At 41.6% G+C, this 14687-nt stretch overlaps 4 protein-coding genes across 4 annotated transcripts; 2 read left to right on the plus strand and 2 right to left on the minus strand.

The window, feature by feature from the left end:
- Nucleotides 1–962: 962 nt before the first annotated feature.
- On the minus strand, nt 963–2511 carry BDB00DRAFT_972146 (uncharacterized protein). Its single transcript, XM_053129866.1, has 2 exons — nt 1365–2511; nt 963–1279 (listed from the first exon to the last, which is right to left on the minus strand). The coding sequence occupies exons 1-2, from the start codon at nt 2422–2424 to the stop codon at nt 1059–1061; spliced, it is 1281 nt and encodes a 426-aa protein (XP_052982198.1). The 5' UTR covers nt 2425–2511; the 3' UTR covers nt 963–1058.
- A 3112-nt stretch (nt 2512–5623) lies between these two features.
- On the plus strand, nt 5624–7768 carry BDB00DRAFT_811005 (uncharacterized protein). Its single transcript, XM_053122584.1, has 2 exons — nt 5624–5947; nt 6081–7768. Exons 1-2 carry the CDS (start codon nt 5731–5733, stop codon nt 7541–7543), a joined length of 1680 nt encoding a protein of 559 aa, XP_052982199.1. The 5' UTR covers nt 5624–5730; the 3' UTR covers nt 7544–7768.
- A 742-nt stretch (nt 7769–8510) lies between these two features.
- Nucleotides 8511–10022, plus strand: BDB00DRAFT_811008 (uncharacterized protein). Its single transcript, XM_053122585.1, has 5 exons — nt 8511–8790; nt 8882–8960; nt 9077–9165; nt 9241–9740; nt 9839–10022. The coding sequence occupies exons 1-5, from the start codon at nt 8623–8625 to the stop codon at nt 9870–9872; spliced, it is 870 nt and encodes a 289-aa protein (XP_052982200.1). The 5' UTR covers nt 8511–8622; the 3' UTR covers nt 9873–10022.
- A 680-nt stretch (nt 10023–10702) lies between these two features.
- Nucleotides 10703–13610, minus strand: BDB00DRAFT_811011 (major facilitator superfamily domain-containing protein). Its single transcript, XM_053122586.1, has 10 exons — nt 13338–13610; nt 13167–13268; nt 12881–13052; nt 12653–12745; nt 12527–12541; nt 12393–12449; nt 12117–12319; nt 11740–12034; nt 11560–11639; nt 10703–11446 (listed from the first exon to the last, which is right to left on the minus strand). Exons 1-10 carry the CDS (start codon nt 13557–13559, stop codon nt 11096–11098), a joined length of 1590 nt encoding a protein of 529 aa, XP_052982201.1. The 5' UTR covers nt 13560–13610; the 3' UTR covers nt 10703–11095.
- Between the last annotated feature and the right edge of the window lie 1077 nt (nt 13611–14687).

Genomic DNA, 14687 nt, shown 5'->3' on the forward strand with positions numbered 1-14687 from the left:
AAGTTTAGGGTCATTATCAGCCGAACCGACGACCGTGTGTGCCATTCCTTATATCTCTTTTCCCATACATACTTTTTAAGAAAGATGATAAGAAAACAAAACAAAAAGAGCAAGACAAAAAAACCAGAAAAATGAAAAAAGTACAGAAAGAAGAGAAAATAATGATATCACCAATGAGGGCCATCGATGATGAAGTTTTAGAACATTATGTACTTACTGAATTTATCATATGTCACGTTTACATACTATACTACAGGGCAATAAGGAATTCTTTAACTGTTTATATACAATTTGACTGCATATACTTATATATTTCAGGGTGTGCAAGCAAACATACAGTAATGCTATCACGCTTATCCTTCTTGTATTCAGTAATTATTTCATAATACTGAGCATGGTATCGTTCTTTGTATATTTGGACGCGTAAGACGAAGCATACTACTGTACAATTCAGACTTCGTCACGAGTATTTTGGATTCTTAATATATCTTGTCACTTGATACATGTTTTAACATACTGGATCTGAAGAAGAGACAACCTTTGATACGATTTTTAGTTATCATGTTTACTGTTCATACTGAATACCCAGTTGTTGATAGCAAGCTTGAGCTTCCGAAATTCCGTTACTGTATCTGTTAAAAAAACGAACACTGTTGTAAAGAGAATTAAGAAGGAGCAGTTTCTCCTTCCATCTGTACTATTTTATTTGCATTGTTTAACTTTAAATATTATGGGTCGCGCACCGAGCATCTGGGGCACTCGTTCTCGTTTCGAAGGCATGCTCATGTATCTTATGTAACATTTATGTTTTTATCCACAAGATATTTATGTGAGGTCAATTAGAGTGGCTGTAGGAGTTGACAGTTGAATTTGAATGTCACCAACAACACACACACCGACACATGATATCTTTGACGTGCAAGTCGAGGGAAGGAAATGATTAGATGAGTAGTATAAAAACGCATCTTTGCTGGATGGCCCTTCGTTCAGAATAGTGCTATTTTTTATTATCTATTTGCAATGAGCAAGAATTATGCTTCTATCGTCTACCATCGCTGTTATTTTTTGAAGTCAGCAGCCATGGCTACCGCACTGATAAACGCTCGAGAACCATGCATCATATGAACAGCTTGATGTGACTCCGCAACCGCTTTTCGGCCTCTGGGCAGCATCTCCTTATAATATTTGTCATACGCTTCCTCCAATGTCTTTTCACCTTTGTAAACGCTTGCAAGCTTCAAACCCAATAAAGCCGAATCCTGAATAGCATGATTTGCACCTACAAGATCCAAGTTACTCAACTTATGCTCCAACAAACAATACAAAAATCATTATACTCCATATGTAAAAGAAGTGAGACTGACCTTCTCCACGAAATTGCGTCATTTTATGCACAGCATCACCTACTAGTATAACTGGACCAGCAGGCAATGTGTCCAATTTTATATGAGGGGATCGTTCCTTGATTTGCAAAGGCACCACCCTGGTATCCTCTGGTGATTCTAATACCAGTCGGCGCAGCAACCCTTGAAAGCCGGCCTTGTGTACCCATGACTTGGCTTGTCGGAGCCTTTCGTGATTCGACTCATAGCTTGGTTCGTTTTCATCAATACAGGAAATACTCCACAACATTTCGTACGGCTTGTCTCGGGTGCGGTCGATGTCAAGCAATGATACAAACAGGCAAGTCGAATGCTCAGCATCCTCGCTACTGCTGGCAGCACTCAGTATATGCGATGGCGATAAAGTTTGCTCTATTTCCCTGCGCAAATCAGTATCGATCCAGTAGCTTCCGTTCAAAATACGAATTGCGTCCGTCGTAATTGTTGTCTTGTCAAAATCCTCGGCGCCGATCAATTGACGGCACACTTGTGAATTGATGCCATCAGCGCCAACCAGTATGCTGCCTTGTTCCACCGTACCGTCCGTGAACGTGACCTGTACACTTCTTCCTTCCTCGTCTACTGTGTAGTAGTCAATGCGCTTGCTCCATGCAACATCGATGCCTTCCAAAAGCCAGCCACGAAATCGTTCGCGGCTGACTCGGAATACGTCGCTATTAGAATCTGCAGGAATCGTGACAACGCGCTCACCAGAGTTGCCATCTACAAGTCCAAGGTCGGCACGTCGGGGATGTCCTCGATCGACGGCTGCGGTTTCACCAAGCGTGGCATATTTGACTGGATCCATACCGGATTTCAATGCTGGAAGACAGAAATGGATACTGAGAGAATAACCCTGAGTTCGGTTGCCCGGTGAAGGGTCTCGTTCAAAAACTTTGTAAGGAACACCCTGATACTTTAGCACATTGGCCAGAGCGAGTCCGGCCAGGCCACCACCGACGATGAGCACTTTTTTACTGTCGTCAAATATCTTTTCTGAGGAGGGTTGAAAGGAGGAGGGAATTGAAGAAAGAGGCATCATTGTACGGGATTTTGTTGTTGCTGCATAAATAACTACCAAAAGGCTGTATATATAGATTAGTCTTCGGCCAGGGTTCCTCCGAAAGTTCTACTTGGCTCATCTGAAGGTACTTTTTGGGTCTATGTGACACAACCTTGTAAGCCCCACTGGTTATTATGCAACTTGTTTTATGTACATGCAGTGGACTTGTGTACAATGAAAGTATCCTTATACTGTATATTTCAAAAAGGAACGACCCTCTTTAGTATAATCCCTTTTTTCTTTCCTCTTTCAGGCTTATGCCTTTGCGCGTGTTACACATCATGCCCTTTACAAGATAAGCTTCTATTTCTATAAGGAAGACGTCATCATTGACATTGTGTTGTTGCTCACTGTGAGTACATAGAGAGGTAGCTATTTATATCTATGTATCACCAACCTGAGTTTTCCATTCTAAGTGAGCTATGACAACAATGTGATGATTTGAACGATTTTGCTGCCAGCAATTGTAGCTCTTTGCTGCTATCTAACATGTACTAATTCCCTACAGTTTTTGGTTTTTAGGGCACTTGTATCCTATCGAACTTTTGAGACTATTATGCTAACTTGAAAAGAAGATGGATCTAACATGGGCCCTGACAAATATCGAACGATGGTCTGTTGTCAATCTATATATCCTGTTTAAGCCCAAAGTAACGCGATTTGAGGTATTGGAAAGTTTTGCACTATCATCGCCCTAATCTCAACATCATCAGCCGCTGTTCGAATCCGTGGAAGTCTTTGGAGACACGCCAGCCAGACTTTTAAGTGATGACTATCTGAAAAGCTCGATTTATATCCAGCCACGTGACATAGGTATTCTGGCGCCGTCACTCGATCTTGTTCATCTCCAAGCTAGCAGCAAACTTGCTTGAACGACTGGAATCATGCTTTGCTGTGATAATGCCCGAAGCTACACTATCTACAACTATCGACCCTAGTTGAGCAAAGCGAATTTGACTACGACGATTTGAATATATCAAATCCATCATCATGAACTGGTGTGCTTGGTGCATGTTAGCAGCTATAAATTCCTAGACTGTAACTTAATCGGATTCACAACTCTGCTGTAAAGCACAATGATCACTGGCACTCCAACGATAGCACCAGCATCAGCACAATTTCAGCACCATGAGGGCCGATAATCACAATAGGATTGCGCGCATTCCGCTTTCATGATGACCTAGGTGGTCGAGCGATCTCGGTTCTGGCTTTGCTTCGACAAGTGTCCGCCGATAATCGGATCAAAGTCCTTTGGCAGGAATCGAGCTACCTCCACACTTCTCCACCGTGGAGTTCGCTGCCATTTTACTGATATGACAACGCTCGTCGAATGTCTCAGTATCAACGAAGAATCAATACAAGTATCGCTAAAAGATCGACCAATGGAATGGTGGATGCTATCAGCGCGATTTCTTGGCTTCGCCGACTTGGTATCAAAGCACATAAGCTATCAACTATAGGCTCCTTTGGTTTTGATGATGGTAGAGCTCAAGAAAATATCCAGGGCGTGTCAGTTTACGAGCTGCTTGCACGTTGTTTCCCGAGCCGGAAATGGCGGATTTGAAAGGACTACATATCTCGGACAATGAGCTTAAGCCACCTCTCCGTGTTACGTAAACTTGCAATTGATGCCTTGGAGCCGCCTGCTTTGCTGACCAGGAACGCGATGCTTGATTTTGTAAACCAAGTCCGTATCATAAATGATGGGTCTTGCCGAAGCTCGTGATAATAGCTTGGCTGTGACAAATTTAGCACTGGGTCCCGTTTATGCTTCGTACCTAGCTAAGTATCAATGTTGTTGAGGTAACAATTTCTTCACGTATCTCAGCAAATATATTACTCATGTCGATCCTTCTGTTCTGTAAGACATTAAAAACACAAAGACCGCGTATCACTACTACGTCCCTTCGCCTCTCTCGTTCGTTCTCCTTACATTATTATCTTCCATACTCTCAAAGTTTATTAGTACCATCATAGTAACCATGTTTCACACGTCAGACTGCTGGATAAATTGGAACATAACGATGGACCGCGCGCACACCATCTTTGTGTTTGTGACGGATGAAAGATCAGCAAAAATTTCTACTATATATGGAAGAACACCGTTTTAAACTGTCTCTAAAAAAAAAAGAAACTAGAAGAAAAGGCGTCTAATAAATTGGAGCTACTAGTGTTAGTATTGCGATACCATGACAATGACCCATTATGATAACAACGAAACGCTATTTACAACTAGTGTCAACTTTAACGAAGAGGCTACAAATATGAGGAAGCAGTTTAATAGTTCGCCCAACAAGAAAGAAAACCGTGAAGGCTTTTTCTTATCGTCATGGCAGTCCATCTACAAGTGGCCTTTGCTGACTTTGTACACGTGCTCGTGGGATTGTAGGACAATGATCACTTGCAGCAGTATAACTGGCAAACTTGTCAACTTTGTTTTCAAACTGTCACGATTGTTCCTGGTGACTTCCTTGTTTATCCGAGATTTTTTTCTTCAGGTAGTGCGAGATGGAAAAGTTGTCCGGAAGCTACTATATATAGAAGCTATAGTGCGCTAGGTGTGTGCGTGTATTGTGCTGCATCATTTAATTGATGCTTTTCGCTCTTTTTTATCCTCGCACACAATGCGCACACAGTTAACATTCACCCCCGCAAATTACCAATGGTAACACATTTGTGAGCTTAATTTTGCACAGCCTCCCTTCTTCCGCAGCCTCCAAAGTCTGTCTCTTCGTGGATCCAACCCCAACATGATAGCAGCAGAAGGGTAACGGAGAGAAGAAAAAGACCATAACTCGAGCCTATTTTCTGTCTTCCTTGCTCTTCTTTCTCTTTTTTTTTTTTTGCTCTTTAGCCTTTTTGTTTCCTTGACTCAAACATACAGACGCCTTCAAGCTGGCTTGAAGACAACAACAAAAAATCAATCGACTTGTCTACACTTTAATGACGCGCTATTTGGAAGATTATATTTTGCAAATGACGCTCGGTTCCGTCGATCACAAATGTCAGTCAGAGATGGCAACATCTACTCGGGCTCAACATCAATCGCATTGTCTTTTACAATTTAGCCAAGAATGGCGGGCAGCAACAACGTCGTCGTCATTAACGCCGGTATCTATGACAGCATCACCAGGACAACCAGTGACCTTCCACGACAACAACAGCAGCAACAACAACAACGACAGTGCGATCGAGACAAGACGTGTTGACTTTATCTCCATTTTTCCATTTGAAGTAGCATGTGCAGTGTTTGAACTGCTCGCTACCGCCGATTTGTTTGAATGTATGAGGGTTAACCAAGAATGGTGCGCATGTATCTTGAGTGCACCCAGTTTATGGCATGAAATCACTATTACGGACAATCAATATGCATTGGTTCCGCTCCTGGTGCGCATCGGCAAGCACATCCGCAAATACACCATATACGAAGGCAGCCCAGGTATCGTTGACGGCAGCCTGAATATGATGTTCTTTGGGTGCATGAATAACATCCAATCTCTAAGTAAGTTAGACTCTCATATTATATTAGACACAACAACCTTGTTTTGTTCTGAGAATCTCACTTATCCGATTTGTATTTCTTTGTGCCATGTATTGTTGAATCAAATTATTTTATTATATTTGAACTTAAAAAGTCTGGGAAAACTGTTTATGCGACGACATGGACATTCTCTACGCTCTACAGTATCTTAAAGACTCGTTGACAGAGTTGACCTTGTTTGCAGATTATGATCATGTCTATTCCCCTCCGCACTTCTTGTCGATACTGCGTACCTGTCCAAATCTGAAACGACTCAATGTCGTGATGCCACATGCTCACGTGCCTATCTTATTCGACGATCCACTCGTGCTACCGAACGGCAACCTTAATCTCACCCATTTGAAATGGATAACTGGAAGTTCGCTACAACAAGAAGATATCGAGCCTTTGTTCGCTGTATGTCCGCGGCTACGATACCTTCAAGTTGGCTGTTTTGAAGGTGACCTGGACGTCTTCTTTAAGCCCATAACGCCGCCAAGTTTAAAGTATCTGAGCATCGACGATGTGGCGGAGGGGTATGAGTCTGATTTGGAATACTGGGACGACGAAGAAGAATACCATAATGCAAATGACGACGACGAGAATAAAAACACATCAGCAATATCAACCCACCATCAACAATACCACCGACGGGAAGAAACTAGAAAGCAACGACAACTAGGCTTACATGCGCTTACCTTAACTTGCACCGATGCGCATTCCTGGGAGATTATCAAGATGGTCATATCACGAGAGCAGTATACGCTCGAGAAACTCACCTTGTACCACGACTATAATGGTTTTGACGGAGGGTATTTGATCCAGAACTTTCGTGGGAAATGGCTGAATATTTATGGCTGTGGCTGCTGGAGTGAATCAGCTGAACTCGACGCGACACTTATCGGCCACCAGAATGACAACGACAGCAGCAACACTGACTTTGATAACAGCAGTTTAATATCATCGCCAATATCATCAACAGCAGTATATCCTCGCTTATGGCACATTCATTCAACTGGAAAAATCACTGATAGCGAAAGCGATGTAGCAGCGCTTATTATTGCTCTGAAAAACAGAACGTTGGCTACATCGCACAAAGTCACCCGGCTTCGATTAGCAAAAAGCCCCGCTGGTGGTGGGGAAACAATATTACCACTATTGTTGGAATTCCCATCGTTGCAAGTCCTAAAACTGGAACAATGCACCTTTTATACCCAAACATTGATCCAGTTTGTAAAACAATTGGCAACTCGACAGCGCGGCATCTCTGCGTTGAATCATCTCGGGTTCACTTCAGTAACCGGATTGACGGATGCCGTTATCATGGCACTTGCTCATGTGTCTGGACTCAGAAGGATCAAGTTGTGGCGCTGCGATTCTCTCACCGATCAAGCGATACGCTATCTTGTGGATGGAAAAGTCGGTGACGACGACAAGGAGCCCCTTTTAGCCTCGGATTTGGAAGATCTGGAACTTCTTCAATGCAAACATATCACTTGGGATGCAATAAGCTATGCTCAGGGAAAGCTGGATGCAAGGCAACGTTTCTCAACTCGCATTGGTACTCTGGCTAGATAAAGAGAAGCAAGATCTTGTTATGTAAACATGGACAGCTGGTACTGTCTTGTCACACTGTTTGTTCTGTATTCTCTTCCCTCTCTTTTCTTTCTTTGTAGCTTTAAGAGCACAAAAAGCAGTTGTATCTATTATGTGAAACCCACCCATCATAATTTCAATGTAGTCGCAATTCTATGTGTAAAGTTTATGTAGTTTCAAGTAATATAAGATTAATTTGTAAAGTGAGCTACTGTACATATACAGTTCGTTAGCATGCTACTTGCAGGTATCGATGGAAGCAATGAGGCATGATGGTGAGCAATAATAAAAAAGCTTTGCATACAGACCTCATCTGTAACCAGCTCAGGAACACACAACAACTGTATGTAATTTCTAATTGCGGATGCAGTTGAGGAGGTAAGTAACGAAAGTTTTTTTTAGCTCTGCTCCGCTTACCGAAATAACCTAGATACAAGAGATATCTGTTGTGGCTCGTGCAGCCTTTATGACCAGGTATAAAAGTCGATACTCATGACGGTCAAGGTTCTAGTTTCTCAGGCGGTGAAAAAAGATGATGAGAGAAGCGTCAGGACAGTACGTTGACAACAAACTAATAGGTTATATTACGAAGAGATGAAGAGATGAGCAAACACTTCGAGCTGCTGGCCACCTACATATATATGCAGAACAACTTTAAATATAGAATTGTAAGTGTGTAATGCATACAAATGTATATCGAGCTTTCTATTATGTAGAGTGAGCCCATACGATTTAGGTGTGGTGGTAAGATAATCACGTAGGAAAGCTTTTCGCAGTAGTATGATTACTATCAGTTTTCGTGCTAGTGTTAGCTTCCTATAGTAAAAGGTGCATGCTTGTAATGATTGACCAACTTACTATAGAGTATGATATATATCAGGTTATTCTTAGTTATGGTAGATATAGTATTGCGCAAAAGTGTTAAGTGATCAAGTTGAAGTAAGGTACACCGGAATTCGAAAGCTATTCGTTCGCATACAAACACGCAACACAGCCTCGTACTGCAACGTTGTCTCTACCACCTTTCTTTGTTTCTTTCCTAATATTATATATCACACAAAATGAACGAATCCAATTTAACGTTATCCACTAGCCAGAAATTGCAAACATTCTTACTACTATCGAAATCCGTCAAAGGTGTTGCCAATTCAAAACTAATTCTCGATACACTTGCTGCGCCTGGCATTTACGTGTTTTCTGAACTCGCTGAATCGCCCAATGTCCTCGAGGTATATACAGAGAGCCATTCAACTGCTCCACTCTTCTGATACAAGACATGAGAGGGATTCATGCTAAGTGAGATTGCTGATTTTGTCGTAGGCATCACAATCCCCTGAAGTCGCACCTTACTATGCTCTTTTAAAGATCTTTATGTACGGCACTTATAAAGATTATGTTGGTTCGTGTTTCTTTCTTAGTTTAAATATGCAGTTGTATCTGACATATGGAAGCACCCAGAGAGATATGGATAGCTCGATGCTTAAACATACTGCGTGTATATTACGTATGTGATAGCTGAACAAGCCAATTTACCCTCACTCAACGACGCGCAACAAACGAAGTTAAAGCACCTGTCCATTGTAGCTCTTTCTGAATCGAGCCGGGTAAAATTGATTCAACTTGGAGGATAGAAACAGTTAAAAAGGAGAAAGGAGAACTAACGAGTATAGCGTATATAGACACTACCATACCCACTACTGCAAGAATATCTTAATATTTCCAACGTACGTGCGCTCGAAGACCTGATCATTGACGCCTTCTATCAAGGGATCATTGTCGGCAAACTCGATCAGCGGCAGCAGCAGCTCCAGGTGGAATACACAATGGGACGCGATGTACGACCGAAACAGCTCGAAGAAACAATGGAGGCATTGAGCGTGTGGTCCAACAATACCAAGACAGTGCTGGATGCTATCGACAATCGGATCCGAGCAGCGCATGAAATGATTGCAGCCAACCAGGCCGAACGTGAAGACTATGACAGACATGTGGAGCGAGTACGTCGACAAATCCGTCAAAAATCTTCCTCTTCTCCTAATAGCGGTGGCAGTAGTAATAATAACAACAACAGCAGCAGGATGGATACGGATGAATCGGATTCAGCAGGCATGCTGCGAACGCGAGAACAAGGTGCGCATGATTCCAACAGCGAACAGCGCAGTGGAAGAGCCAAGAAGAGGTATAAAGTAATAATCGAATAAGAAAAAAGAAAAAATGCAATAGCGACATAAAGGGATAAAAAAGATTTACAGCGTATCAATCCTGCTATTTTAGTAGAGGTACCAAACGATTTATGGTGGGCCATCCGTGACGCAGTGTAGGGATGATATGCGCAATATAAAAGGAAAACGAAATCAAGGAAAAAGAAACTTTCGTGGTATCCCTTTTACATGTCCATTTCCTTTGATCTGCTGCCTCTGTGTGTGTTGTACGTACATAACTACCAAAAAATAAAACTTTGCATTTTACATAATACAATGTATGCTGAATTAAAATGGAAGCATCTTAACCAGATCGACTTTGAAGGGGAGGGGAAGGGTATTGAGTAAGAGCTTTTCTAGAAGAATATGGTACTTGCTATGATATACACTTGCCCTGTTTTTCATGAGTTTTTCGAGTGCATATGATACATATAGCCCACCGGCAGCTAGTATGATATACTAATGGCACTGGAATTACAAGAATAGTCTTTACACAATTATACTGTATAACCGCGATTGTGATTATATTGAACGGAAGGAGAGTACATATTAAACCAATGTCATTACTAAATCCTTCTTTGTTGAGTCAGATATACAGTATGTACAAATTTATATCTATGAGCAATGGAGATACAGCCAACCTCTTTAACTTCAAACTCGTAAACTTTCAACCCTCATTATAATAAATTTGTTGGAGTTACTGTATCAGACGAGCAAGAATGGAAGAGAGTATTAGTATAGGTTGTTCTCGTTACCTTTCAACTTTCACTGATTTCACGAGGGTCTACTGTATAACAATTACACCGCGAATTACCGCTGGTTTCCCAACGGTTAAAATTCATGGCTACAGTTCCGTAGCATTGTAATCATCCATCAATGGAGCATGTTCAGCCCATCGTCTTCAAGCACGAGTCAACTAAGAAGGGTGACACTGGAATATAGGTACAACATGTACAAACTCTCTGAATAACGTCTTCAGTTTTGACCTCTATTCAAGTTTTCAAAAACGGAAGGGTCAAGTACAATAGAAATTAAAACAGCAAAACACACTCTAATGACGGGATACAGTAGTAAGGATAAAGATGAAGGTAGATAAGTACATGGAAATATGGTAACGGATGACGTATGGCAAACAAAGAATTAATGGAGAGTTATCGACGTGGTGTAAAAAAAAAGAGAGATGATCAATTAGAAAGGTGGTAAGGTATCTCTACAATATCTTCAGATGTATCTGCTGCAGCAATTTCTAAAGATGGCTGGTTTTTTTTTTTCACTTGGCCTTCATCAATCGCCATCGTTGTGTTCTGGTCATTATCACCGACCCAATTTTTTGCTAGATAGCGCTATGTCGGGAAGCAGTTCTTGCCAAGGCATGCTGAATCTCGCCTTCTCTTTGTTCTTCATCTTGATGCTGCAATGACTCGTGCTGCTTCTTGTCTTGAAAGGCATCGTTGTCGTTATCGTCTTCTCCATCAATGCCCTGACGGGCCTTGACCTTCTCAGCATGTGCCTCTCTCCAACGTTGACCAGATATCATGCACATGACAACGAAAACGATATTGACAATGTTCAGAGCTGCCAAAATACTAAACAGAATTCCAGTTCCGAGTGTATGTAGCGCTTCTGTTGAGAAAATGGCCATAATAGCAGCCACTACTGAACGCGAACAATTATTTACCCCAACCTATAAGATAATAACGCAGTGGTATGGTGCGTGAGCATATACAATAAGCTTAGGTTTTCCTTGAATTTAGTCAAGCAAGTTTTAACAGTCAGCATACACCAAACGTCACTTACAGCAGTTGCAGATCTACCTGGCTGTGAGTCGACGAGGTATACCGTGGCCGGTGTGAAAGCTGACATTTGACCAAACGCATCTGTAAACAATGTGTGAGTCATAGTCCGTTTTATTGGTGTTGTTGCTAAAGAGACACAGACCAGCCTATTTTTTTGCATGTATACAGTACGAAAACTTACAAATAAATAGACCAAGGATGGGTGCATAGACGCCAATCCCATACTCTGTAGTCCAACCGTAGATAAAGTAACCGGCCGGAATAAGGATGAATGAAGGAATTGCTGCGCGAAGTCGCATCTCCGGAATGACTTTGCCGCCTGTTTGTTTGCGCAGGTACTGAAGCACAAAGTCGGAGACCTGTCCGGCGATCACGGATCCCATCATCAAGCCTACACCAAACGCAAGATAGCATAGACCGACTTGCCATTCGTTGTAACCATATAAGGATTGAAATGTATCGGTAATTGTAGGGTTCTATGTGATATAGCATGGCAGTATTATTAACATCCTCATCAGTTCGTCAGAACGCTGTATGCAATACTAGATATTAACGCACCAGGAAATAAAGACAGGCAAAAATCACGGTGCTATAGATGGTGATGAGAAGCACGCTTGGGTCACGAAGCATGGAGAACATTGGACCAAACACAGTCAGCATTTCTTTGACTGCGCTATGCGTAGGATTACTGTTTCCCTTTGGATGTTTCTTTCGTAATGTTTCCGGTAAAAAAACGGCTACAAGCACAAGTAAGACACCACCTAAGTTGTAAGTTCCAAGTAGTTAGTCATTTTCATTCTTTGTCTCTCTGTACTTCTCTAACCCGGTCCTTACCGAGAATTGCAGTGAAGTAGAATGTCGATTGCCATCCAAGGTACTGACACAAAACACCTATATCAAGGAAAAGATCAATGTTTAAGATCATAGTTTATGACTTCCACACACGGCTGGATCAAAATAACAAATACCTCCGACCGTCGGCCCTGATAAAAAAAAAACAATAACAAAACAGAATAAGTGTTTCATTACGTGTTAGCATTCATGGTTCATGCTGTATGGTTCATTATATAGTACTAGGTAGAATCTTTTATTACCTATTACAGGACCTACCAATGGTCCTATATAAAAGAAGCCATATGCTCTTCCTCGTTGAGCAACAGGGATGGTATCGGCAATGACACCTGCGCCTATTATAAAGTTCACAGCAACAGCCATCGAGAACAATCCCAGAATGGGGAATTACAAAGCATCAATTTCATGATTTCTCTCACAATGTATAAGGAAAAATATTAATGGTGACCTCGATCCGCGAATAACTTTACCCAATGTTTGGCTCGCACATGATCCACCCGCTTGAATAGCTCGAAACACAATCAACATGGCGACGTTGGTTGATACTGCACAGATAATGGATGCGATAATACCTATGATGATGCTCAGCAAATACATGCGTTTTCTTCCGTAGTAATCAGACAAAACTGCCCAGAACAATGGCTGTAGCGTAAAGAAAATTGAGTAAAACATGACGATGAAGAAGTGTGCTACCATACATATTCAAGAAAAGAGCGGATATGAGCAGCGACACTCCATAAGCGCTTTATTACTTACAGCGATTCCCATAAAGACAACGTAGGCACTCACTGTGCCATTGACAGCCTCCATGCTCGTATCGAGATCGCGGGCAACACTTAATAAACCTGGCATATATATCTTTACTTACACTGTATCAGTCCTCTTGTTCTTAAATGTGTAATATGTCGTATTGTCTTGGATTCGTACCATACTGGCAAGAGGTCCGCTTATACCGCTTAATGCGACGATGAAAATGATGATCTGCTTATGTCGCATAGAAAGTTGTTGTGGATCATCGGATGCATACGGATCACCAATCAGATACTTGATCCAACCTCGTTTCTTTTGTTCTTTATCTTCATTATGGCTACCGCTGTCATGGACTACTGTTTCTGATGTGTTGTCTTCGTTGCTTGTTGGTGATGTCATTGTAGTTGTCTTGGAGAAAAGAATTAAAGTGTTGTTGAAGGAAAAAAAAGACGATTCCGATTGAGGATCGAGGGAAAAAAATCCTATTATAATCACTAAGGCTGTGTAACATACAGATTCTCCTCTTTCCACTTCTTTTCTTAAAAGAGGCCGTAAACTAGGAGAGCAGGCCTCATGTACAAAAAAATATGATCATTGATGATCTAGGGAAGAATGAGTGACTAAAAAAAGTTATTGACGTATCCTGATTATGAAGTATAGTAATACATGAACCATTATTGCTGTGCTTTTTCTGGTGACAGGTGTTCATATATGCTCAACAGACGCCTGCTTGTCAGCAGGAAGAGCTGAGATCAAGGGGCAGATGACGCTATGTGACGCTTCGGGAACCTGAGGGCCGGAAGGGAAAACATTGTCCCTGCCAAACAGCCCACGTTATAATAGTCGGACTCTGTACGACAGCACTATAAAGGTATTGGGCGTTTCGGGCAATCTATCGAATACAGGGAAATCAGATCTTTGCCTCCCGTCACAGTTGCTCTTAGCAATGTGTTACGAACAGCAAGTTATTATATAAATTGCACATGTTCAATTACAACAAAGCTGTTCTCTTTCCCGTAACGACCTAATGTACCGTCTTTTTACAGTAAGAGTAAACCAAAACAAACGAAGGAGCATCGACCAATATGGATGATCTTCTGTTAGTAAAGATGGACTAACTAGACTGGCACCTACTTGCAAACAACATTCGCTGTGTCGATTACTACACCTAATGTGCTTATTATGATAGCGGATGTCCACAAACATATTCTTTGGCTAAGCCATTCAGCAGTAATTACTTCTGAGAGTAAGGTTCTCAGCAGTACAACCAATTACATAGTGAATTAACCGCTTCTGTTGCTTTTTTATTGGCCAGAGTCCTCTTGACAACAATGCCTGCCGACTTTCAAGATAGAGAGAATTGAACTTCAGTAATAAATGATTTGCTTGATCAGGTAATAGTAAATGTTTGTATTACGCTTCGATGTATATCGAAATGGCACGGTATACTCTGTCTAGAGAAATTCTTACAGGAAGTTTTTATAAACGTGCAGCGCACGGTATGTTTTGTGGCTGTCTAATACAGTA

This window comes from Zychaea mexicana, assembly GCF_025766255.1.
Source record: "Zychaea mexicana strain RSA 1403 chromosome Unknown BDB00scaffold_17, whole genome shotgun sequence".
Lineage (NCBI taxonomy): Eukaryota > Fungi > Mucoromycota > Mucoromycetes > Mucorales > Lichtheimiaceae > Zychaea > Zychaea mexicana.